At 38.0% G+C, this 27,497-nt stretch overlaps 1 protein-coding gene across 3 annotated transcripts in view; it reads right to left on the bottom strand.

The window, feature by feature from the left end:
• The window catches only part of STK26 (serine/threonine kinase 26), a 71,398-nt gene that overhangs the window by 1,844 nt on the left and 42,057 nt on the right, over window positions 1-27,497 (bottom strand). For 2 of the 3 annotated variants that reach the window (XM_068533013.1, XM_068533014.1), the window contains exons 3-9: window positions 16,467-16,697; window positions 8,423-8,479; window positions 3,861-3,969; window positions 3,618-3,775; window positions 2,513-2,698; window positions 1,257-1,405; window positions 127-220 (exon numbers count right to left, since the gene is read on the bottom strand). In XM_068533013.1, coding sequence (XP_068389114.1) covers window positions 127-220; window positions 1,257-1,405; window positions 2,513-2,698; window positions 3,618-3,775; window positions 3,861-3,969; window positions 8,423-8,479; window positions 16,467-16,697 — 984 coding nt within the window. The remainder of the gene's footprint in view (window positions 1-126; window positions 221-1,256; window positions 1,406-2,512; window positions 2,699-3,617; window positions 3,776-3,860; window positions 3,970-8,422; window positions 8,480-16,466; window positions 16,698-27,497) is intronic. The other variant, XM_068533015.1, reaches the window with a different exon arrangement.

The raw sequence follows: 27,497 nt of genomic DNA, 5'->3' as shown, positions 1-27,497 counted from the left end.
CTCTGGACACAGTGAGGTAGATGAGCACTTAGGGGTATTAAATTCTAACGATTTTTGGCCATCATACTCTCACTATATAGTTCGAAAAAGTCTACCAAGAGGAAGTGATCATCTCCATATACATACTGCCCCATTCTGTAGTTTCTTTGGATCAGGCTTCTTTCGCACGGTGGTAAAGCTCCATTCAGGATGAGTGTTATTTTCCCTGCTGGTGGATTCCCTAAAGAGATTGCCAAAGATACTTCTATAAGTTCCTAAATGATACAGCTTGGTGAAAATACCTAATCAATGCAGCCAGACTCCGAATGGAGAATTGTCCCAATGTATAAAAAATCATTTGATCTCAGTTTCAAATAGACACTGCTTTTTACTGAAGAGTAGCAATGGTTCTCAACTCTAAGTGTGTACCAGAATCACACGTGAAGGTCTCTTACTATATATAAAGCCCTGCCCCAACCCCTTCCCACTGACTAGATCAGGATCTCCTGTAGTGTGGCTTGTGATTTTTTTTTAATTTTTATTTTATATTGGAGTATAGTTGATTTACATTTTTGAAAGGCTCCATGGGTGACTCTCATGGGCAGCTAAGGCCAACAACCATTAGAACAGAGTAAAAACAACTATCCTGGTGTTTTTTAGACCTTTTAAAAGTTGGGCAATTTCTCATAAATGCAAGTAGTATCTAAAGAAATTTGGTGTTGCCTTTGTGTCAATTCAGCTAGCGAAGGAGTAAATTAAATTATGGACTTAGAGGCTGAAACGTTAGTATAAATGCTGCAGTTAAAAAACAATGCAACTTTTTAGGGGGTACAAATGAGATATAAATGAATATTTCAATGTCCCGGTCTGATCACGGTTTGGTACATGGCCAAGAGGTGGGAGACGTTAGTTCTCCAGAGGGATTTTGCAGGTTGCCATAAAAGTAAGAGAAGACATTGCTCCTTATCACTTTGGGCAAACTAGTAAAACACCTTAAATCGAATCTTGTTCCAAAATTTTGTAATATACTCAAGTATCCACTAGGGGTTAGACCGAGACCATTTAAAACTAAAGCAATTCACTTCTAAGAAAAAAACGTGTTTCCAAATTCATTGTACTTCACAGACCGTGATTTTAAAAGATTTTCACAGTTTCTAAAGTCAAACTTTAGAATAAGGTTTATATTTTATGCTAGAGAAAGCATATTGGATCACAGTTAAGATACATGCAATGTTAAAATGGGCTATCTACATAAAAATTAAATAATTGGTACATACGAATCAGAGCCCTCAGAATCAGATTCGTCATCACTGTGTCCTTCTGCCTTCCATCTCTTAAATCGATCTATCAGTTCAGTCAGATAAGAAGTCTTCTTTGAATTTTTTACAATGAATTTATGTTTCAGAAGTTCTTTAGCTGTAGGACGCTAAGGAACGAAAAAGAAAGGATGCATGAATATTTCTAGGCTCTTTTGATTGCAAGGAGTGATAAGAAATCACTTCAGTTATTAAGCTGAAAGGTGTAAAAGTATGTCTGCAGATATGAGGACAACTAAAATGCCATAGGACAATAGCTAATTCTATTTTTGAAGTGGCTCAAGGCAACCAAATTAAATTCACTACTTTGGTACCAATTTGCTAAAGCCCAATGGGCAAAAGGTGGCCTACCTACTAGCAACAGGCAGCAGGGCTTTCTTAAAATCAGAGAAACACATGGCAGGACTTTGATAATTAAGTAAAAATTTAAAAACGTTTCAAAATAGTGCTTTAAAATACTTTTACTATATTTACTGCAAATTGGAAAAAAGGATGAAAACTAGCAAGGCTGTAACTTTGTTATTATCTGCACATATCATATGACCCCCTTCTTCATCACACATTAATTCATATTGCATCTAAATACAAACACCAGGTGCTGTGGGGGATATTTTCCCCCCTAGTATTTTATTAATATGAGAATATTCATTAGTAACTTAAAAATTGTCACATCAAATTCAGTTCTTGTATATTTCTAGTTTCTCGAAGTCATCGGGCGGCTTTATTTTAAAAACAGTAAAACAACTGTAATCAACTTTGCCAAGTAAATGAATGGAGCTCATTAGACTTCAGGAAACGTGTACAACTTCATGTTGGAATTTCTGAACATTAAATAAAAAATAGTGAAACGCAAACAACTTTTCATGAAAAATGAAAACACAGTTGAATAAAAATCATTGTGAATAGTTATACATATACTTTCATAATGACATCCTAGAAAATGAACTTTATTTCCCCCTGAAATAGGAAATGATCAACAGAATAAAGAAGAAGCTAGGGACCATAGAAAAAAGAGAAAAAGATAAAGGGGAAGGAGAGAAGGAACTACGGATCTTGTCAACAACTAAAGAAAATTAGCAACATAGAGGGAAGAATCACGTTCCTGGATGGATCTTAGACAGTTTTCACAGGCACTGTATTCCTCACTGTTGAACAAACCACACTGGCTCTATGTAGATCTGATCATAGAAAATAGTAGTCGCAGCACATATACTCACAAATGATGGGTCTTTGTTCAGGCAAGCATCAATAAACTCCTTAAAGGATTTAGTAAAGTCTCCGACAAGAGTTGGAGGATTGTTTTTTGGAATAAGAAACAGAACTCTCATAGGATGCATATCCGAGTTAGGTGGCTCTCCCTTGGCTAGTTCAATAGCAGTAATTCCCAGTGACCAAATGTCAGCCTAAGGTAAGGAGGAAAGAACAATTACCTTGAAATTCCATTCCAACATATTGCCACAAAATAACCTGTGGAGTCTAACGGTCATACAATATGAAAGTGTCTCAAGAAATGTGATGTTAATAAATTTTTATTAATATCATTCATTTATTTTTAAAAATGATCAAATCCCCTACTTTGTGCCAGGTACTGTATTCTAGGCACTGAGGACTCAGGTGGTGACCAAACCAGACAAAAATCCCTGCTCTCAAGGGGCTTATGTTTTAGTAGAAGAGACAGATAAATAAATAAATAATAGGATGTCAGATGGTGCTAAGTTCTGTGAAGAAAATAGTAAATCAGGATAAGGGGATAATGAATAAGGTAAAAGGGCTGCAAATTTACACAGGATGGCCAGGGAAGACTGTTCTGTGTAGGTAATGTTTAAGCAGAGACCTAACTGGGAGAAAGGCTATTCCAGATAGAGGGAGAGGCAAGTGCAAAGGTCCTGAGGCTAGAGGGGACTTGCTGTGTTTATGGACCAGCAATGAGGCCACTGTGGCTGAAGCAGATAGAAAATAGAGGGTCCATAAAAATTAATTTAAAAAAAAAGTGGAAGTGAAGAGAGATCAAAAAAAAGAAAATAGAGGAGAGTGATAAGAGATGAGCCAGAGGTAGACAAGGGCCAGACTGTGGAGAGCCACATATGTGATAGTAAGAATTTTGGATTGTATTCCAAGTAGGATGAAAGGCCATTGAAGGGAAGAAGGTCCAAATATTACCAGCATCAAGGGAACGTATGATTTACCAGCAACATCTGACATGACCCTAGCTTTAGGAATACTTTAAAAGGAAGGAGTATTAAGGCAGTTTATTAAATAGGATAGTACGCTATATAAAACTTAATATTAAAAACAAAATAGTTTGTACAGGTAACACTTTACTTTTGAGTCATAAGCTGACTGCTGGATAACTTCAGGAGCCATCCAAAATGGTGTTCCCACAAAGGTATTTCTTTTAATTTGTGTATCTGTCAGTTGGCCAGCAACTCCAAAGTCAGCAAGTTTCACATCTCCTTGTTCTGAGAGCAAGACATTGGCAGCTAGGAGGGAAAAAGAGATGAAAAAACCCTCAGCTTCCTCAGAATGCATCTGTTTTTCTCAGGTTCACGTTAGACTTCTGTATACCTTTTATGTCTCGGTGAATTTTCTTTTCTGAATGCAGGTAGTCCAGACCTTTCAAAATTTCCTTTAGCATGGTAGCGATCTGGAACTCATCAAACGGACCAGCTCTCAGCTTAGGGGGAAAAACACATACATACATATACGTGTAAAAGTTTGGAACAATGAAGTTCGAACTTGACATTCTCTTTGAAATAAGAGAATCGCTTAGATATATGAAGCAGTTCTGCTTATTAAACCAATATTTAAACAAATGATAAAATTTTAAAAGGTGAGGAAAGTTAAGTCAAAGGGAAGAAAGGGTTTTTTAATGATTAGATTTAATCTTGAAAGATAGTACAACCTATATACTAGCTCCAAATCCTAAGGTTCTTAAATATTTACGTCAATGATCTAAGAAACATGCTTAAATAATGACAGAACTAGCTTTCTTTTTCTCAGATAGGAAAAAAGAAATCAGCTACTTAAATTTTGGCATTTGCTGTTTAAAACTTATTAAATATTTACACCGAACTGATTTTTAGATCAGACGGTCCATAAGATTTTTGCAGCAACCAAATTTGATCATATAGGTCAGCTGTAGCACAGTTCTTAGCATTTGTGTATTTCAAAAACATTATAAAGCATAGAGCCTTTTTGGAGACTCAGATTTAAATTTTAGCTAGGAATATAATAATTAAACTATTCAGACTTTCATTGTAAAAAAAAAATGTCAAATCATGGAGGGATACGGTTTTTCAAATAAATGTAACACATTTCCTTGTACTAAAGCCAGTAGTTTTAACTGTAATACAAGGAAAGCAATGATTAGGTTTCAGGAGAATTTGTAATGGAATATCTGAAAATCTCTCCTTAAAATAAATGGTTATTTTAAAATTCTGGTACCTCATAAAGCACAAACAGTGGACTGTACAATATTATTACAGGAAAGGGTGGGAATCTAAAGTCAGAGCTGAGGTAGAGTTCTGTTTGCTGGAAGGAGGGAAGAGGTGGTGAAAATCAAATATTGCCCACTCTGCCTCACACTGGGAGGGATTCACAGCTCTTTGGCACCTTCTGTATTTCATCTTTCATGAACGCCATATTTATTCTGAATAAAGGGCACTTTCATGTTGAAATTTAACAGCTTAAAATAGAAACCACACTTCGGTCTCACCATTTAATATTAACTATGCTCTGGATATATAGTATACTCCAGGGATGTTCATAGTTCAATAGGTGCCTTTCCTAGGTAACATTATCTGTTTACTTTCAAATATATCAACTTCCACCCCAAAAGTTTCTATTTAAACAGCAGTGATTAAAGTCATCTAAAAGGTGAAAATGGCATAATATTTTATTGATTGCTGGCAATGAAATTCTGAGGTACTACCAAATAAGTTAAAGATAAATGTCAGACTACTTAAGATTAGTACTTAGTATCACTGATCATAAAATGTTGACAGGGCCAGAGGAGGTATACCCTCAGTCACTTAGGAAATTGGGCAAGGTCCATATAAAAGGTACTAGCTATCATTCTGAAGGATTTCTAAAAGTGCCCTGGATAATACAGAATTTTAAAAACATATTTAAGTAAAAACAAACAGAAAAGTGGTCCTACAGACCCATTAGCTTATCTGGTATACTTAGGTCCAGTTTAAAATTCAGTAAAAGTAAAATCTCACTTAACTGGGTACCGGAGGGGGATGGTAGGGGCGCCTGGGTGGCAGGGGAATGGGAATGGGGTGGTGGCAGAGCTGGGTTTTTCTTGTTCACTATCAGACAGAAAACTGTCCCAAACGTTGTGGTTAAAATGTTTCTTTAGCCATGATGATAATGATCAGAAAAGGAGAAATAAGGGAGTTGGAAAGAGAAGGAAGGTAAAGTAGATGGAACACAGATTGCTTTTTAAAAAATGTCCAATGCAACCTTGGGAGAGATGATGCAAGATCTTGGTCGACTGTCCCTGGAGCACACAACTGAGCTTCTCTCCAAAGACTGAAGACCATATCATGTCTCTAATAGCTAACACTTCTGCCCCCAGGGCAGTGTACTGGCCTTGTGTGATTTGCCTCTGTTGTCAACTGAAGATATTCAAGAGAGGGACATTTTCCCTTTCCAAGACTATCTACTTGTGGGCTTGAGGGTGTTCCCCATACTCTTTTGACTTCCAGCCAGTCCCTAATGCAGCATGTTCTGTTATGCTTTCTCTTACAGTTAGCATATTGTTTCCAACTTTTTCCCTTGGTGCTCATGTTTTATTCTCTTAACCTTATTATATGTGTTTTTGTTGTAAGTCACTGCAATTCTATTTGGAAAGAAGTAAGGTATAATCAATTCAATAAAATAATGTACAGTATGCTCAAAGTCTGTTCACATACAACTAATTATTTTTGTTAGAATGGGAGGGAATCTTGAGGTATACACTATACAATGTTGACATCAATCACTGGTCATAATCATGTTCCATTAGTCAGGCACCAGCTTAAGGGATGAAGGCTCTCTACCCAGCATCCCTCCTGATTTCTCTTGTCCCTGGTAGCAGTGCCCTCCTCTAAGCTTGATCCTTTCTTAGATTCCCCCAAATGATAGCATTCATTCGTACAGGACTATATATGAAGCAGAAATAGCACATTTTCTCATCACTTGCTCTGCCTACAAAGTCCAGTCAAATGAGGTTTATAATTAAATCACAATATCATTAAGTGTTAGGGCTAGAAAAACAGAATTAGAGAGATTACTCATCTAGTTTCTCCATTGAACATTTGAGGCACAGGTCCAATGGCTTGCCCAATATTAGCCAGCTAGTCAATGGCAGAACCAGGACTAGGATCTAGGTCTCTTGATTTTAAGAACATTCTAAGTTCACTGAATTTATGCTAATAGGTATTTGTTGTATTTAGGTGGAGATCAGAATGGCAGAATGAGATTATGATCTCACAATCCTTTCATTCAGAGATTTCATAAAACTGACCAAACTACTACTGGGGATACAGATTGTATTAGTTAGGTCTGGGCCAGTGTCCAGTGCTTCACATTGCTATCAGAAATCCGGATGAAAGCAGTGCACTAGCTTTGCCAATGCCTACAAAACGGGGAAGCGACATGGTAAGCACTTTTGGGGGCCAGTTAACTGTGATTAAATTTGGAAAGGGTTCTTAATATTTAAGAAGTGGAAGGAGGCTCGTGGAGCAATTGTGAGGCTTCTTGTGGAGCTAATGAAAAAACTATTGTGTAATCAAACCATGTGACAAGAGAAATAGAGCTGAGATCATTTAACGGCAAGAGGAGAATGAGACCTGACTCCATATGCATGAAGGATTATTATCCAAAGAAACACCAGTTATGTTTTCTCACTAGAGAGGAGAGAGAAAGAAAAAAATGAACTCGAGCTTTAGGATACAAGAATTACATTAGACACAAGGAAGGATGACCTAACTCAGCAACTGATTAAACTGAGATGAATTCCTAGAAGATGAGGCTCTCCAGCAAGTTTAATGACCATTTCTTTAGAATGATTTAAGTATGGTTCTGTTTAAAGGGAAGAAAATCGCTTATGGTCTTTTCTGTTCACAGGATTATTTGAAACTTTGGAGTCACTGGCAGTCAGGATGAAAGCCTTTAAAAAATATTTGATTACTTTCAGTCAGAAAAACTCATCTCCACTTTAAAAAATAAGAATTAAAATTACTTTTAGAAACAGCAGACTCTATCATTTCAAAGGCAGAAGCATATTATATAAAAGTCATATAATATTAAACATGGAAGAGGAGCTTAGTGCAAATTCTTTGTTTTATAGGACTGGTTCACAGTCACAGAGTTAGTTATAAATAGAGCCAGCGCTAGAACCTCAAACTCCCACAGGCCAGCCCAGTGGTTATTCTACTACACAAACTTGTCTCTAGTCATTCGTATTGCAGTTTAAATACAATGTCATGTTAATAAAGATTTAAAAGGCGGGGAACAACACTGACAGAATCACACCACTTGGGGAAAACAACCAGTGTTTCTCAAAAACATTTCATGCACGAACATATCTTCATTGGTTAGAACTTTTCCCGCACACTGCAGGATTGTAGCAGCCTGGTCCCTGCCCACTAAAACGGCTGTGGCACTTCCAAGTCATTGTGACAAAGATGCCATCACATTTCCAAATGACCTATGGAGGGGCAGAGAGAACTCTGCAGAGAGCTGGGTCTGTAGGCCTTCTTGGTCAGAACCCAAGAGCCAATTTTAGAGACAGTTATGTGAATGATATCTTTTTAAAACATCTAAGAACACTGAGTCTTCTCAGGGATAAGCATGTAAAGTAAAACTCTAAACTGACGGCAACTGTCACACACTCATTCCTAATTTGGGGGGAATTTTATTTTATTAAGCTGTTTGCATTTCTTATATACTTTAAGAATGCCAGCAACGTGCGGAACCCAGCAATACAGCTGAATCTATATAAGAGTAGTGGTCCTGAAGACAGAGTGAACATATTAACTAAACAACCGCTTAGCTTGTCCAAAAACCATTGCTTACTCCAATTAAAAGAAAAAAGTGCAAGTATGGATATATGTGTGTAATTATTTAAAAATACTTACAAGATCCAGTGCTGAACCGCCACCCAGGTATTCCATTATTATCCATAATTTTGAACCCTGTAAAAGCCATGAAATAGTTTAATAATTATAAACCTGAGCCAAGTAACACACTAGCATAAATGTTAAATCTGACATACTAATGTACTGGTTCTAAAATATAGGTTTAAAATTAGTTGTTTGGAACTCAGAATATATTTTTCCATAGAATATTACAAATGAAAGTCAAGTTCTGAGTCTTGGCCCTCCCTGAAACCTATTTAGCATATGATACAGCTAAATAAATAACACATTATTGTTCCTTATTGTTTAACTGTTAGCAACTTTTATAAAACCCAGAAAAAAACCATCGCTTTAAATTATTTGGAATAATGATACTGAAAGGAAAAGATAGTTACATTAAAGAATGAGGAGGTAAATAGAGACTTGTAGAAATTTTGAATGGGGCTTCTGGGTACTTCCCATGTGATTTTAGAGTTTGAGGACACTGGGTATTGTGCCTTATTTTAGATTTTGGCTTTTGTTTTAATGTACTTTACAACTTTCACCAACCAGGATTAACGGGGATTTTTCGTACACATATGGAACCTAGAAAGAACATTGACTCCCCTCTCCCCCGAGGTAAATGGATAAGAGAAAGGGAGTGTGTAGCTTAAAAAGCATTATGATTAATCCATGTAGAATTAACTTCACTGTAAGTTGTACAAGAGGAAATGGAGCTCATAGGGGGAACACGTGTATTTGAATTACAAAACAGGTGTACACACACACACACACACACACACACACACACCATTCAGCTACATCAGCTAAATCATTAAATCATTTTTCTTTCAGCTATAGTTTGAAATACGGGAGACATCTCTCTCTCCATACCATTTCATGAGTGGTATTCTCTGAATTATTGTAGGACCACGGAATTGACTGGAAGCGGAATGGTTGGTTTTGCTAAACTGGCCAATAGCCAAGTTGTGAATGGATTGTGTTCCAAAAGTCCATTTTTAAGTAAGATGTTTGGAATTTGGAAAGCAAGCATTTTCCCATAAAAATAATGCCTAGGTTCCTGGAGCAGTGTGCTCCAAAAAGACAATTTAACACAAAGGTATCCATAGTATAGCAGAAAGGATACCAGAGACACTACCATTTATACCATAACAATGTTTCTAGGGGAAAATATATTCAGTGTCGTGCTTCAATTTGGGATGTCAGGAACACATTTCTCACCTTTACAGTCCCAGCTGTGGAATGAAGATTCTCAAGCTGTTGCCAGGAGTCCTCAAACTCCAAAGTCCCTGGGAAGTACTCAGGAGTTCCATTCAAAATTGCCAAGTGTCTCCATGAGACTGGGGCTTTATTATGGCAGAGAATGGACTCCAATAACATGATGATGAGTGTTTAGGGGACACTGTAGTGGGGGGAATGGGTTGTGGTGTAGGGTAAGGGTCCGGGGAGGGAAGGCTCAGTTAAATTAAGATGCTGACATTATGTAGGATGTATAAGAGAAAGGAAGGAACAATGTCCCCCGCCCATCTTGACATCAACTCTCTCCTGTCACAGCGGGCCAGCTTGAACTGAGAAGAGAAAGAGTGGTGTATACAGTAGGAAGGAGAGGAAATAAATCCCCATAACAGTGGGAGAGGAGAAGAGTTCCAGGAGTGGTTCATGTAACTTGTTTTCATGTATAGAAATTAGGACTCAGAACATGAGAACTGTGAACCTGATGCATCTTCATACTTTTTTCTACAGAAGAAAAAAATGTTTCTCACAATGCCGTACAGCCTGAGAAGTTTTTCTTTTGCCACGTTTTTTCCCTAAGTACTACATTCTACCTCATGAATTCAGAATGCTTCCCATTCACCTGACATTCAAAGAAAAATAAAAAGATCTTATAAAACATGTTTATCTGTTTTGCAGTTCTGCAATGAATGAAAGCACCTGTTTTCCAAGTTAAAAACAATGTGTGTCTTTTTTTTTTTTGGTACCGATTCAAAACAGAAACTTACCAAAATGTATTCATAGAAAGCTTAAAAAGTCATTAAACTTATGACTAAGCAAATTCCCGATCTGAAAAGAAGGCTTCCTCTTTGCAAGCGAGCTATTCAGTGGAACTAGGACTCTTCTGAAACAGGCAGGGAACCAGAGCTGCCTCAGAGCTTTTCTGGCTGCTTCCTTCTGATTGTCACTTCTGCAGACAAGCCTCGCTGGAGAATGGTTATAGGTCCAGACATTCAGAAGACTGCGAGGCAGGCAGGGGAACTGAAGCGAGGCCCGACTGGGCACAGGCAGGAATGGCGAGCTGGTGGGGCTCCTCCCTACTCAAGGAAGCTTAACCCACACAGGCTCTTACTCGTTCCTTGTCCACAGCAGGTCTTAATGAAAACACCAGTCACAAACCAAACCCAACCAAAAAACCTAGACCCTGTGTTTGTATTCTTTTGGGGGACTACAATTTCTATCTTTGATTTCTGGTAAAAGATGTTTGTGTTGGAGAATGCAAATATGTGTGTTTGGTTTGTTCTTAAATAATTTAAAAGGCTAAGATGATATCTACATACTGGTTTACAAATCCAAAAGAGCCAAGTGACTCTAAACCTCTAAACCATAACCATATATCTGGCACATTTAAGTATAGGAAGTCCCTGAAGGAAAAATGTCACTTCTCCAATTATAAAATGATCCAAATGTTTTAACAATGGGTTGGAGGAGTTAAGTTTAAAGTCCTGCATCAGGGACTTCCCTGGTGGTGCAGTGGTTAATAATCCGCCTGCCAATGCAGGAGACACGGGTTCGAGACCTGCTCCGGGAAGATCCCACATGCCATGGAGCAACTAAGTCTGTGCGCCACAACTACTGAGCCCATGCTCTAGAGCCCACGAGCCACAACTACTGAGCCCACGTGCCACAACTACTGAAGCCCATGCGCCTAGAGCCCGTGCTCCGCAACAAGAGAAGCCACCGCAATGAGAAGCCTGCGCACCGCAACGAAGAGTAGCCCCCGCTCACCGCAACTAGAGAAAGCCCACGCGCAGTAACGAAGACCCAACACAGCCAAAAATAAATAAATAAATAAAATAAAGCCCTGCATCAACATGGGTGGTCAGTTAGGGGTTAGGAAATGGCTCTCTGTTCCAAAATTCAGAACCCCTAAAGAGTAAGTACTTCAAGAAATAGTTACAGATGTAGAAAACAAACTTATGGTTACCAGGGGGTAAGGGGGGAGGAGGGATAAATTGGGAGATTGGGATTGACATACACACACTACTATATATAAAATAGATTACTAATAAGGACCTACTAAATAGCACAGGAAACTCTACTCAATACTCTGTAATGGGCTATATGGGAAAAGAATCTTAAAAAGAGTGGATATATGTATATGTATAACTGATTCATTTTGCTGTACACCTGAAACTAACATAACATTATAAATCAACTATACTCCAATAAAAATTTTTAAAAAGAGTTAAGTACTTCAGAGTTATACTGTTTACTGGGGAGAAGTTGGAGCCTAGTTTTAACAAATCACTGGTGTCTGGAGTATCAACTCCATCACCCCATGGGGCCTTTGAATTTGCCACTAAAGCAGACACTTGGCTAAAGGGGGAAGAAATGCTACTGTGGAACTTGGAATTCATTTGCTCATAGAAAAAATGTTTAAAAAAACATTTAAAATACCCATTATATATATTTATGAGATAATTATTGAACAGAGATCAAGTACATGTTGAATTAAGTAGGTTGGTCTATGAAGCAAATAGCCAATCATAACACTGACCACATAAACCAGCATGTGTAAGTAAAATAAGCCAGTCACCAAAGGGCAAATGTTGTATGATTCCACTTATATGAGGAGTCTACGGTAGGGAAACTCATAGAAACAGAAAGTAGAATGGTGGTTACCAAGGGCTACGGTGAGGAGAGAATGGGGAGTTATAGCTTAATGGGTACAGAGTTTCAGTTGAGGAAGATGAAAAAGTTCTGGAGATGAATGCTAGTGATGGTTGCAAAATCACATGAGTGTATGAAATGCCACAGAACTGTACATTTAAAATGGTTAAAATGGTAACTTTTGTGATATATATTATATACCACAATAAAAAAAGAAACAGAATGTGAAATCTTATATAACTGCAAGGAATACTAGAGATCATCTTGCCAGATATTTTACCAACTTGGAATCGTTTTCTTCCAGTCTAGAATGCCTTGTCTATACCCCACCCTCACATCCCAAACCCTATCAAAATCATACTCAAGACCCACTTTAAATGCTATTCCCCACTTTTTGGGTTATTGCACTTGATGCACCTACCCACAGATAAGTGGGAGATATGAGATAAGTTAGATATACCTGTCTGGGGCTAAGGAGAGAGGCTGAAACCAGAGACATGAATTTAGAAATTGTCAGAATAAAGTAGATGAGACTGACCAGGGCAAATATGCAGAATGAGAGGAGTGCACAGAGTAGGTGACCGAAAAATAAATATCTGCTGAATAGAATCTAACATGGGGCTTCTTAGAGGTGTATTATAGGAAGTTTAAAGCTATTCTTATTTTGAGAAAAAAAACCACTGTACAAGGAGGAAATATTTCCCTCTCCAATTTCCTTCAAGTTTTATAAGAAAACTATGATTTTTAAAAATGAAAGAATATTCCAGAAATATTCCAGAAACACTCACCATACATTGGAAATAAGCACACACAAAAGTCTCAGGAAAAATAATGAGAAGGAAACAAAACTGTACAGACTCTATTCTGGAATATTTTACTTCAATCATTCAATTCTTTTTTTTTTTTAAATAAATATCAGTCGTTGTGGTATGTGGAGGGGGGCATATTTCTTTAACATAAACAGAAATCTAAAAGCAATTTTCAGCAGCAAATAAAGGCATGATTCAAATTCTATTCAATGCCTGAGTGAGCTTCATTTTAAGATTTACATCGAACTAGAAAAATATTTAAAGATTATAAAAGATTCTTCCAATGTTATGAGATCAGAAGGGAAGGGTTTGCTTATTTTAGCACTCGTCATAAAGACTAACTTTGTCTGTCAAGAAAATCTGCAGTGAAGTGAAATTAAAGGAAAATATTGTGGTCATACTGATGTGTCTGTCTGGTTTTTACTCTTGTTTTTAAAAACGAAGTTATACAGTGAGCTCAGTCAAAATGAATACCTAGTACATTTTTGCATGTCTCAAGGAAAGTACTACAACTACATACAGTTTCAGAGAGCATATAATTTTCTCTCAAGTGCAATAAATTTTCCTCCAGCTAACAGTGAGGGTTTTGGTTATGTCCTGTGTTAGGACAACCTGAGAAGAACCTGTATCCTACTTTACTCAATTAACTTGACTCACAAACTCTCCCATGTCATCTGAAACGGAAGGATGGGCCACAACAAGAACATAAGTCGATTGATGATGCAGTTCTCCGATGGTACTTAGAGGATGTAGCCTTGATTTCACTGACTGAACTAAACAGAACCCTGTTATATTTGATGTGATTTTAGTTTAAAAAAATTTAAGCCTGTAAAGTCACACTATGGTTTAATATAAATGGAAAATAAACAAGTGGTCAATTTAAGAAAGTAATTTAAATAAATGGTATTAAAGAGTTATAAAATCATATTTCTTTTTCTTTGTGCATATATATGCATATCCATATAGAGAGAATATGTGTGTGTACAAATAATCTAGATACAAATATAATCAATAGCAGCCATCTGTGAATTTCTACAATTTTATCATGAAGTAACATGTTCTTCAAAGTAGGCTTTCTCATCATGTATTTTAATTAATGACAGGTAAACGAGATAAAAATAATGCAGTTTAATTCTGTAAGAAGACATCTTGGATAACAGTTTTGTATCACTAACTGGCCTGAGAACATTAAACAATCAAGATTTGGAGAAAACAAACTATCAGTTTGATTTATTAAAAGATTAAGTATTTTTTGGGTGACTGGTACATGTATACTATAAGGAAAATTTTTTTAAATGTGAAATCTTAGGAATAAATAATAAAAACAGAGTTACAGTTCATTTTCCATGGGAGTACTGAATATGAATAAAGAAAGGTTGTAAGCAAACAATAAAACTCAATACCATGTCAGTACCCATTTTCAATATAATATACAATAGCGCGTTTTAAATAGGGCTTCTTTAATATAAGTCAGTCATCAAAACTAGCTTATCTGATATAGGTGCCTAAAAATAGCAAGTGTTCAGATTTGCTCTAGAGTGGGTCTGGAATTACAAGGATTCAATCCAGAAAGAGTAAATCAGAATAAGCAAAACACATACACACATCCCCACCACCAACAACAAATTCCCTGGGCTGCCTACAACCACGCCTGCTATGGAAATTAGAAGGGAGACCTAAAACCACTGAGATTGAATGACCACCCCCATAGGATTCCTAAAAAGGAATCTGACCCACTAAATAAGCTTTTTAGGAAAGAATATAAAAGCAAAGTGAACCACAAAGAATCAAGTAATTAGGTATACAGTAAAATAGAGTAATGGCTAACACTTAAAAGTATATTGCATAGGAGCTACCAGCAGTATCACCTCCTCTTGGAAGCCTTTGCTTCATACCATCATGGAAAAAAAGGGTAGAGGTGATCATTTACTTATTTATGCTTCATCTGTACCTTGTACACATTCAATCACAAAATCTACACCATTTTAGTGCAATATGAGACTGTGAGCTTTTTAATGGCAGGAGTTGTTCACTTTTACATCTCCATAACCTAGTACAGTGTGTGACACATAGTGACTGTTTGGCTATTTAATGATTCATTCTACTATGCATTACTGCCACAGTCACCTAATTCACGTACTATTAGAATAAATTAGGCTCTGTGGGGAATTCCCTGGCAGTTCAGTGGTTAGGACTCTGCGCTTCTCCTGCAGGGGGCCTGGGTTCAATCCCGCAAGTCACGCAGCGCGGCCAAAAAAAAAAAAAAAAAAAAGGTTAGGCTCTGTAAAGAGCCAGGGAAATCGATGAATTTCTATATCAGTATTAACTAATATAGATAGTTTATCCTAGGGTATATTTGATCAGCAGAACATAAAAAGACAGCATCAATTTTTGTGCAGGCCAACAGCCTGATGGGTTATAAACACACCCTTTTGGCCTAGAGATAGATGGACAAACAAACAAACAAAAAACCTTCCCCCTTGTAAGCCCTGAAAATCAAAGATCTAACTAATACTGCCCTCCTTTGAAAAATATCAGTATGGGGATACATTTTTTTAAATTTTAAAATAATTTAAACTCTAAGCTAGATTTTTCTAATTATTTATTGTTTATATTTCAATAGACACAAATCCTGACTCTATAAATATGGAACCCAAGAACTCTTGGGTTTTAGTCACCAAAGAGTTTTCTGTGATGCAGTAATAACTCCATCTGCTGGAACTTCAGGTGTCTGCTAATTCCATAATCCTGGAAACTAAAAATCCAACTTTTTTTTGGTGGGGGGGAACAGATATTAATCTATTTAATTCCATTTCAACAAATATTTATCATGTACTTAAGATGTGCCATGCTCTGTGCTAAGTGATGTGAAAACCAAGATGGGTTGAACTAAACTCCCTGCTGTCAAGAAGCTTACAACCTAGAGGGAGAGAGAGATGTGTAAATAACCACCATAACTCAATGGAATAGTGACATGCTTACATATGCCATCAATTCTGAGGTTGAGACAGACGGGACCATTGAGAATAATGTGTAAAAGCCCAGGGAGAAAGCTCTTTCCTGGCAAAGGATATGTCTCAAGGCTCAGCTGCCTTTCTGTTCCTCCATCAACCCAAAAGTTCAGGTGTGGAAAAATGTTGCAGCTGAGTACTGGGATGCATTCAGGATACAGCTGCTAAATCTAAAAACAGTCTATTTTGGCACTACAAATGGAGCTGAATTCTGCCTGGAGGCCAAAGGCTGTCAAATCCTAATTTAAGACATTGCCTTTCGAAAAACAGAATTAAAAAAAAAAGAAATACTTACAATGAAAATACCTTATGACTTAAATAATCCAGCGTACACATTACCTTTAAATATGATCCATAGTATTTTGTTACATATGAGCTGTCACACTGACTCAAAACAGTTATTTCTTGCTGAATGTCTTCAATTTCATCTTCGGCTTCCTCGAGGTCTATGATTTTAATAGCAACCACTTGCTGGGTACGGTTATCAATACCTTTGAAAACTTCTCCAAAGGAGCCTTTTCCAATGCGTTCTAATTTTGTGAACAGTTCTTCTGGATCGGCTATATTATTCTAAGGGTGGGGGGCGGGGAGAGAAAGAAAGGAAAGAGCACAAACATTTTGCATCAAGCTTTTAAATGAAGGAAAATAAATCACATGAGACAATACCACATTTAAAAAAAAAAAGCATACAAACTCCCTTGACTCTCCGCATGTTGCTTTGTTAGAACAACTGTATCCCAAATGTCCAACTAGTCCATATTCTATTGGATCACCCACACTAAAGTGGGCTTAGCTGATCCTGCTACCACAATCTCCTATAGCAAATGTTGTTTCTGGTGCACACCAAAGGGCCAGACTCTTTTTAGAATAAAGCAGCTGAATATACACAATTTGCACATTAATGCAATGGTAGTGATAATGAGAGAATACCTAATCTAAGCTATAGGTAGGTGAGTTGTTAAAATTCTTACATTCCACCAGCAAAATATTACCTTCTAACTCTCCTCTCTCTCCAACTTGGACATCCTAATCACTGCACCTATACTTCTAAACCACCATATAAACAACACAGAGCACAAAGGACCCAAGAATCTACAAGTCCTTTTTTTCTTCTTTACTTGGGATCCTATCTGTATGAAATGTTCTCATCAATGGCTGAAATAAGATTCTATGCTTTTATCACGATTGCAAGTACTCATAAGGAAATGGTAATATGTTGAACTTTCACAACACATCTCACAGTAGGAATCCAGAATAAATCAATATTTTGCTACAACAAAATCTGAATCAAGCATAAGGTTTTAGTTTAACAGATGTATAGGCATGACTTAGATTTATAAATTCACTGCCCTTTCCTGATTCAGAAATATCCTTTATCTAACAGTGTACAATTTTGAATTCAAATTTTTCTCCCACAAGATAACCTTTAACCTTACTTAAACTCATATTGCTGAATATATACTACTGATCAAGTAGAAAAAAAGATTTCCAAACCTCACAAAAATAGCATGTTATTAATTTATTATTTTTTATTTATTTTTATTTTTTCAGGGGAAGGCGTTTTATTTTAAATATAGCAGTGTATACATGTCAATCTAATTTATACTTAAGTGCTTTATTAGTCCAGACCTAAAACCTTACTCTGAGTTCCTTCAAAATATAGAAGGATGCCATATAGTTCTGATGAACTGTCTATATTTAATTTGTTAATTGGACCTAGATTACCTGTTCACTTATTACAGTTTAACCTGGTCATCAATTTCAGGAGACAAATTATTGAGTTAGCATGTTCCCTTATATCTTCTTTTATTAGACAAATAGATCATTAAAGTTTATTATTTTTCTGTCAAGTTTGTTGCACCATCATCACCAAATAGACCCAGTAAACTGCCTGCTTTTGAGTAACTTAAAAACTTATGACTGATTTTAAAGAATTTCACCAATTTTTCTTTTTTCAACCAGCCTAAATGACAGTTCGCACATGACCTGCTTAATTTATAAGCTTCCCCATTCTCCTTGATTGGATTTTTTCTATTTCTAAAAGACACTTTCCATGTATGCCATAGTCTCTTTGATATGGCAAGTTACTTGTTATCCCCACCCACCTCTAGTATTCACATGGGACAAATACATCTTCAGCTGCCCATATGAGCTTTTAAAAATAGTTTAGGCTTCGTAGGTTGCAAATGTTTCTTTAATGCTAACATTTTGTTATAATACCTTCTCCAAAACTTGCGTACCATCGTTATTGATTTACTTGGTGCTTAATTTCTTACCAAGACATTGTGATTAGTATCACATAGTATAATAGCTAACCCACAAGTTACCTCTGCCTACTTTTGGTGATGGTTCTTGTCTTTCTAGTACCTTGTGGCAAAAACACTCGCCAAATAGCTCAGTGATAGGTTCACCACCCTATAACTTCCTAAATTCAGTGAATTTGGAAAAATAAAAAGAGCAAATCTTTCAGTTTTTCTGACGTAACTACAAAATAATCTAAAAGTTATAAATGTACCATTGATTAAAAAGTAGATAGTATTGAATATGTACTTTCTGATAACACAGTCTGGACTAGGAGGTATATTAACTCTATAATGAGATTTTTTGTTGTTGTTGGAAGAAACAAAGATTAAATCCTCATCTTCTTAATTCGTGTTTTAAAAGGATTTGACTGAAACAATCAACCCTAGGGAGAACACAGCTGTTCTTGATTTCTATAATAAATGGGTTCCTGAAAGTATGTAAATCAAAGATTTAAAAATCAAGTCACATTTTGAATTTTAAACATGCTCTGAAGTGAATCCTAACTCATCAATAAATATAATTTAAGATTTTCAATCAAGGAATACCAAGTTGGAAAAAGAGAAAGATCTCTCATTTACACAACATTTGCACTTCCCAATCTTTTATTTTGGGACTAAAACTTCTCATGCAAAACCCTAATTTTCAGAGTGGAGGGAATCTTGAAAACAAGTTTTCATTAGTATAACCTCATCTCCCTGACTTCCTGAATCTGGGATAGATAATACCTAAGTTCTAACTCCCCATTCACCACGTCGCCAGCTTCTTAAACCAAAGCAAGACATATTTCCTTTTGGTTTTTCATGCAAGGGCAAAAGTCAAGTAAATAAATGGTAAACACTCCAAGCAATGCAATTTAAAAACCACCTTTATAAAGACGCTGGCTTGCCCAATCATTCACATTCACTCTTCTTTAGAGCCTCTAAGAAAATCAAGTCAGCTCCCTCTCAACACAAATCAGATAGTCTCTTAAGAATATTAAAATTTCTAAGTCTTTCTATCTCTATTGCAAAATTAGTTTACTGCTATATCTGTGCTTGCATTGCCTTCTTAAAGCCATAGCCCAGGAAGGAGCTCTAAGTTCTGCAGCAGCAAAAAGGATGAATGGCTAAATTAATGTCACATTGATTTACAACTAATGGTAGATGACTTATACACGTTGCACAAAAATGCGTCTGTGAAAATGAAAACCTCAGAGATCCATCTCAGGACATTTTCATTATTCCTTGACCTTCATCACCTGTCCTTAGCTTGGATTTGGACTCTTCAGCTATAGGTACATTGTTACAAATTTAAGTCTTGGACAGTATCATCGCCACTAAAACAGCAAAGATAACAACAACCTTTTAGTATGGAAATACTCTGAGGAAGTCCAAAGGGGAAAAATGTAGGATGATCATCTTACTTGTCTCCTGTGGAATGTCAGGGGCAGATGGGAGGGAGATCAAGATGGCAGAGTAGGAGGATGCTGAGCTCACCTCCTTCCACGAACACATCAAAATATATCTTACATATGAAGCACCTCTTGCTGAAACCAACCTGGAGCCTGACATAAAGGCTCTTCTACAACCAAGGCTATAAAGAAAGAGTTGCACAGAGTTGGGCAGGAAGGGAGGAAAAGCGATCTAGTTGGGACAAGTGCCCAAGCAGGGGACACACAAGAGGCAGGGGATAGCACAGCCTCAAGGATCCTCCGTGGGGAGTGATGGGTTCAAGCCACATGTTGGGCCTGACTCTGGGAAGACGAGTCTCCTTAGCTGGTTTGAAAACCAGTGGGACTTACCAGAGGGCTGTAAGAAACTGACACTCCACTCATGAAGAGCATGCACACACTTGCTTACTCCCAGGGAACAAGGTGGAGGAAACCGACTGAAAACTACCTGGAGCTCTGGCTGGTTTCCCTCAACTGCCACAGCCTGCTCCCCAGCCTGCACCAGGTGCCCACTCCAGCCTCTCTTGCTCTGGTGCAGCTTTCCACCGCCACAAAGGCTGCTGCTGCCAAGGAGAGTGTACACACTTAGAGAGAATGGAGCTGCCTCGGACCCAACCCTGCCTCTGAACAAGGGGAAGGCAGCCATTACCAGCATGCACACGAGGAAGCAGCAGATTGAAAATTGCCTGGGGCTCAGACTAACTTGCTGGGACTGCCCCAGCACTTACCCTGGCCTGTCCCGCAGGCCCCCTCTAGTACCTGTTGCTCCAGTGCTGCTCTCCACTAGGGCAGAGGTGCCATTGCCAGGGTGGTGGTGCACACACTTATAGAGGGAAAGGAACCAGCTCGGACCTAACCTTCAGGGCTCCTGCTCCAGTACCTTGGGCACCAACTCTGCCCCCAGTGAGGCGGTGATGGCCGCTGAGCATAGAAGAAGCCCTGGCTCTGGCTCTAGCCCTTCCATCTCCAGCACCACCTTCTACCAAGCTGATAGCTGCCAGCACACCCTGGGGGAAGATGTGACTCTTGCTCACGTCAGATCCGGCTCTCCTACCATAGCCACTGGGCACACGTAGACTGCATAGGGATGCTCCCACAGAAGCGTCAGATAGGTAACTCATTCACCTAACTTCACAGAGACAGAGAAAGTTAAACAAAATAAGAAGACAGAAGAATATGTTTCAAATGAAAAAACAAGAAAAAAAAACCTGAAAAAAATCCTAATGAAACAGAGATAATTAATTTACCAGATAAAGAGTTCAAACCTTTAGTAATAAGAATACTAGCTGAACTTGGGGAAAGAATAGATGAACACAGTGAGAATTTTAGCAAGTAACTAGAGAGTATAAAAACGAACCAGTCAGAACTGAAGAATACAATAACTGAAATGAAAAATACACTAGAGGGAATTAATAGAAGATTAGGTGATACAGAAGAATGTCTAAGTGATCTGGAAGATAAAAGAATGTAAATCGTGCAATCAGAAGAGCAAAAATAAAAACACATTTTTGAAAATGAGGATAGTTTAAGGGGCTTATGAGACAACATCAAGCATACTAACATTTGCACTGAAGGGGTCCCAGAAGGAGAAGAGAGAGAGAGAAAGGGGTAGAAAATGTACTTGATGAAATTATGGATGAAAAATTCCCGAAGCTGAAGAAGGAAATAGATTTCCAGGTACAGGAAACACAGAGAGCCCTAAACAAGATGAACCCAAGGAGAACCAGACCAAGACATATCAGACTTAAAATGGTGACAGTTAAAGATAAACAGAGAATTCTAAAGTCAGCAAGAGAAAAATAAAGAGTCACATACAATGGAACCCCCATAAGGCTATCAGCTGATTTTTCTGCAGGAATTTTGCAGGCCATAAGGGAGTAGCATGACATATTTAAAGTGCTTAAAGGGAAAAACCTACAACCTAGGATACACTACCAAGCAAGGCTATGATTCAGAATTGAAGGAGAGAGAAAGAACTACTCAGACAACCAAAAACTAAAAGAGTTCATCAATAGTAAACTGACCTTAGATGAAGTGTTAAAGGGTTTTCTTTAAATGGAAAAGAAAAGGCTATAAGAAGTAAGAGTTTATAGGAAAGGAAAAACCTCACTAGTAAAGGAAAATATATAGTAAAGGATGTAGACCAATCACTTAAGTAAACTAGTATAAAGATTAAAAGACAAAAATTGTAAAATCAAGTACAATGATACAAAGGTAAGAGACAAACATGAAGATGTAAAATATGTCATCAAAAACACACAATGTGGGGGAGAGGAGTAAAAAATGTAGATCTTTAAAATGTGGTTGAACTTAAATGACTCCCAGTTTAAAACAAGTAGATATAGTTATAGGTCAACATATAGGAAACTGATGGTAAGCACAAATCAAAAACCTACCATAGATAAAAAAAAAAAACTAAAAAGAAAGGAACACACACATACCATATAAGAAAATCTACAAACCACAAGGGAAGAAAAAGAAAAAGAAATGAACAAAGAAGTACAAAAACAACCAGAAAACAAGGAATAAAATGGCAATAAGTAGATACCTATCAATACTTACTTTAAATGTCAATGGACTAAATGCTCCAATCAAAAGACATAGGGTACCTACTGTATAGCACAGGGAACTCTTCTCAATACTCTCTAAAGACCTATATGGGGAAAGAATCTAAAAAAGAGTGGATCTATGTTTATGTATAACTGATCCACTTTGCTGTACAGCAGAAACTAACACAACATTGTAAATCAACTATACTCCAATAAAAGCAAAACAAAACAAAACAAAAGACATAGGGTGGTTGATTGGATAAAATAACAAGACCCATATATATGCTGTACAAGAGACTCACTTCAGAGCTAAAGACACACACAGACTGAAAGTGAGAGGATAGACAAAGATATTTCATCCAAATGGAAATGACAAGAAAGCAGGGGTAGCAATACTCATATCAGACAAATAGACTTTAAAACAAAGGCTACAACAAAAGACAAAAAATGGGCATTATATAATGATAAATGGATCAATACAAGAAGAGGATATTAAATTCATTAACATGTATGTACCCAATACAGGCGAACGTAAATATGTAAGGCAAATCTTAACAGACTTAAAGGGAGAAATTGACAATACTACAATGATAGTAGGGAAATTTTAACACCCCACTTACATCAATGGACAGGCAACCAAGACAAAAAATCAATACGGCAACAATGGTCTTAAATGACACAATAGACAAGTTGGACTTAATAGATATCGACTTACATGACATTCCATCCCAAAAGAGCAAAATACACATTCTTTTCAAGTGCACATGAAACGTTCTCCATGATAGATCACATGCTAGGCCACAAAACAAGTTTCTCAACAAATTTAAGAGACTAGAAATTAGATTAAGCATTTTTTCCAACCACAATGGTATGAAACTAGGAATCAATTACAAAAGAAAAATGGGGAAAACACAAACAAGTGGAGACTAAACAATATGCTACTAAAAGACCAATGGGTCAATGAAGAAATCAAAGAGGAAATCATAAAATACCTCAAGACAAATGAAAGTAGAAACATAACTTTCAAAAATCTATGGGAAGCAGGGGAGACCTTCAAGATGGTGGAAGAGTAAGACGTGGAGATCACTTTCCTCCCCAAAAATACATCAGAAATACATCTACATGTGGAACAACTCCTACAAAACACCTACTGAACGCTGGCAGAAGACCTCAGACTTCCCAAAAGGCAAGAAACTCCCCATGTACCTGGGTAGGGCAAAAGAAAAAAGAAAAAACAGAGACAAAAGAATAGGGACAGGACTTGCACCCCTGGGAGGGAGCTGTGAAGGAGGAAAAGTTTCCACACACTAGGAAGCCCCTTACTGGCAGAGACGGGGAGTGGCAGGGTGGAAGCTTCAAAGCCAAGGAGGAGAACGCAGCAAAAGGGGTGCAGAGGGCAAAGCACAGAGATTCCTGCACAGAGGATCAGTGCCAACCAGCACTCACCAGCCCAAGAGGCTTGTCTGCTCAACTGCCAAGATGGGTGGGGTTTGGGACCTGAGGCTCCAGCTTCTTCAGAGGTCAGATCCCAGGGAGAGGACTGGGGTTGGCTGCATGAACACAGCCTGAAGGGGGCTAGTGCGCCACACCTAGCTGGGAGGGAGTTGGGGAAAAAGTCTGTACCTGCCTAAGAGGCAAGAGACCATTGTTTCGGGGTGCGTGAGGAGAGGGGATTCAGAGCACCACCTAAACAGGCTCCAGAGAGGGGCACGACCTGCGGCTATCGGCGCGGACCACAGAGACGGGCATGAAATGCTAAGACTGCTGCTGCAGCAACCAAGAAGCCTGTGGGCAAGCACAGGTCACTCTCCACACCTCCCCTCCTGGGAGCCTGTGCAGCCCGACACTGCCAGGGTCCCGTGATCCAGGGACAACTTCCCCGGGGAACACATGGCGCACCTCAGGTTGTTGCAACATCATGCCGGTCTCTGCCGCCGCAGGCTCGCCCCACATTCCGTACCCCACCTTCCCCCCAGCCTGAGTGAGCCAGAGCGCCCTAATCAACTGCTACTTTAACCCCGTTCTGTCTGGGCAGGGAACAGACGCCCTCAAGCGACCTACATGCAGAGGCGGGGCCAATCCAAAGCTGAACCCCAGGAGCTGTGCGAACAAAGAAGAGAAAGGGAAATTTCTCCCAGCAGCCTCAGGAGCAGCGGATTAAATCTCCACAATCAACCTGATGTACCCTGCATCTGTGGAATACCTGAATAGACAACGAATCAACCAAAATTTGAGGCAGTGGACGTTGGGAGCAATGATATATACATATGTTTTTTCCTTTTTCTCTTTCTGTGAGTATGAGTATGATTCCTTGGGTGATTTTGTCTGTATAGCTTTGCTTTTACCATTTGTTCTGGGGTTATGTCTGTCTGTTTTTTTTTTGTTTCTTTGGTTGTTTTTTTCTTTTTCTAATTACTTTTTACTATTTTTTATTTTTAATAATTATTTTTTATTTTAACAACTTTATTTTATTTTTCTTTCTTTCTTTCTTTTTTTCTCCCTTTTCTTCTGAGCCGTGTGGCTGACAGGGACTTGGTGCTCTGGCTGGGTGTCAGGCCTGTCCCTCTGAGGTGGGCGAGCCAACTTAAGGACATTGGACCACCAGAGACGTCACGGCTCCACGTAATATCAAACAGTGAAAGTTCTCCCAGAGATCTCCATCTCAACGCTAAGAACCAGCTCCACTCAACAACCAGCAAGCTACAGTACTGGACACCCTATGAGAAACAACTAGCAAGAGAGGAACACAACCCCACCCATTAGCAGAGAGGCTGCCTAAAATAATAAACACGTCCGGTGGTGTGTTTTGGGGTGTCACAGACACCCCAAAACACACCACCGGACGCTGTCCTGCCCACTAGAAAGGCAAGATCCAACCTCATCCACCAGAACCCAGGCACTAGTCCCCTCCACCAGGAAGCCTACACAAGCCACTGAACCAACCTTGGCCACTGGGGGCAATCATCAAAAAGAATGGAAACTACAAACCTGCAGCCTGCGAAAAGGAGACCCCAAACACAGTAAGTTAAGCAAAATGAGAAGACAGAGAAACACACAGCAGATGAAGGAGCAAGGTAAAAACCCACCAGACCAAAAAATGAAGAGGAAATAGGCAGCCTACCTGAAAAAGAATTCAGAGTAATAATACTAAGGATGATACAAAAGCTTGGAAATAGAATGGAGAAAGTAAAAGAAACGTTTAACAAAGACCTAGAAGAAATAAAGAGCAAACAAACAATGATGAACAACACAATAAATGAAATTAAAAATTCTCTAGAAGGAATCAACAGCAAAATAACTGAGGCAGAAAAACGGATAGTGACCTGGAAGATAAAATAGTGGAAATAACTACTGCAGAGCAGAATAAAGAAAAACGAATGAAAAGAATTGAGGACAGTCTCAGAGACCTCTGGGACAACATTAAACACACCAAAATTCGAATTACAGGGGTCCCAGAAGAAAAAGAGAAAAAGAAAGGGACTGAGAAAATATTTGAAGAGATTAGAGTTGAAAACTTCCCTAATATGGGAAAGGAAATGCTTAAGTCCAGGAAGTGCAGAGAGTTCCATACAAGAAAAATCCAAGGACAAACACACCAAGACACATATTAATCAAACTATCAAAAATTAAATACAAAGAAAAAATATTGAAAGCAGCAAGGGAAAAGCAACGAATAACATACAAGGGAATACCCAAAAGGTTAACAGCTGATCTTTCAGCAGAAACTCTGAAAGCCAGAAGGCAGTGGTAGGACATATATAAAGTGATGAAAGGGAAAAACCTACAACCAAGATTACTCTAACCAGCAAGGATTTCATTCAGATTCGACAGAGAAATTAAAAGCTTTACAGATAAGCAAAAGCTAAGAGGATTCAGCACCACCAAACCAGCTTTACAACAAATGCTAAAGGAAATTCTCTAGGCAAGAAACACAAGAGAAGGAAAAGACCTACAATAACAAACCCAAAACAATTAAAAAAATGGTAACAGGAACATACATATCAATAATTACCTTAAATGTGAATGGATTAAATGCTCCAACCAAAAGACATAGACTGGCTGAATGGATACAAAAACAAGACCTGTATATATGCTGTCTACAGGAGACCCACTTCAGACCTAGGGACACATACAGACTGAAAGTGAGGGGATGGAAAAAGATATTCCATGCAGGTGGAAATCAAAAGAAAGCTGGAGTAGCAATTCTCATATCAGACAAAATAGACTTTAAAATAAAGACTGCTACAAGAGACAAAGAAGGACACTACATAATGATGAAGGGATCAATCCAAGAAGAAGATTTCACAATTGTAAATATTTATGCACCCAACACAGGAGCACCTCAATACATAAGGCAAATGCTAACAGCCATAAAAGGGGAAGTCGATGGTAACACACTCATAGTAGGGGACTTTAACACCCCACTTTCACCAATGGACAGATCATCCAAAATGAAAATAAACAAGGAAACACAAGCTTTAAATGATACACTAAACAACATGGACTTAACTGATATTTATAGGACATTCCATCCAAAAACAACAGAATACACTTTCTTCTCAAGTGCTCATGGAACATTCTCCAGGATAGATAATATCTTGGGTCACAAATCAAGCCTTGGTAAATTTAGGAAAATTGAAATCGTATCAAGTATCTTTTCTGACCACAATGATATGAGACTACAATCAATCACAGGAAAAATTCTGTAAAAAATACACACACATGGAGGATAAACAATAAACTACCAAGTAACCAAGATATCACTGAAGAAATCAAAGAGGAAATAAAAATATACCTAGAAAAAAATGACCATGAAAACACAATGACCCAAAACCTATGGGATGCATCAAAAGCAGTTCTAAGAGGGAAGTTTATAGCAATACAATCCTACCTCAAGAAACAAGAAACATCTCAAATAAACAACCTAAACTTACACCTAAAGGAATTAGAGAAAGAAGAACCAAAAACACTCAAAGGTAGCAGAAGGAAAGAAATCATAAAGATCAGATAAGAAATAAATAAAAAAGAAATGAAGGAAATGATAGCAAAGATCAATAAAACTAAAAGCTGGTTCTTTAGAAGATAAAC

The sequence above is a fragment of the Eschrichtius robustus genome, chromosome X, assembly GCF_028021215.1.
Source record: "Eschrichtius robustus isolate mEscRob2 chromosome X, mEscRob2.pri, whole genome shotgun sequence".
NCBI lineage: Eukaryota > Metazoa > Chordata > Mammalia > Artiodactyla > Eschrichtiidae > Eschrichtius > Eschrichtius robustus.
Note: the sequence above shows the minus strand (reverse complement) of the source record. Positions and strands in the feature narration are given on the sequence as shown.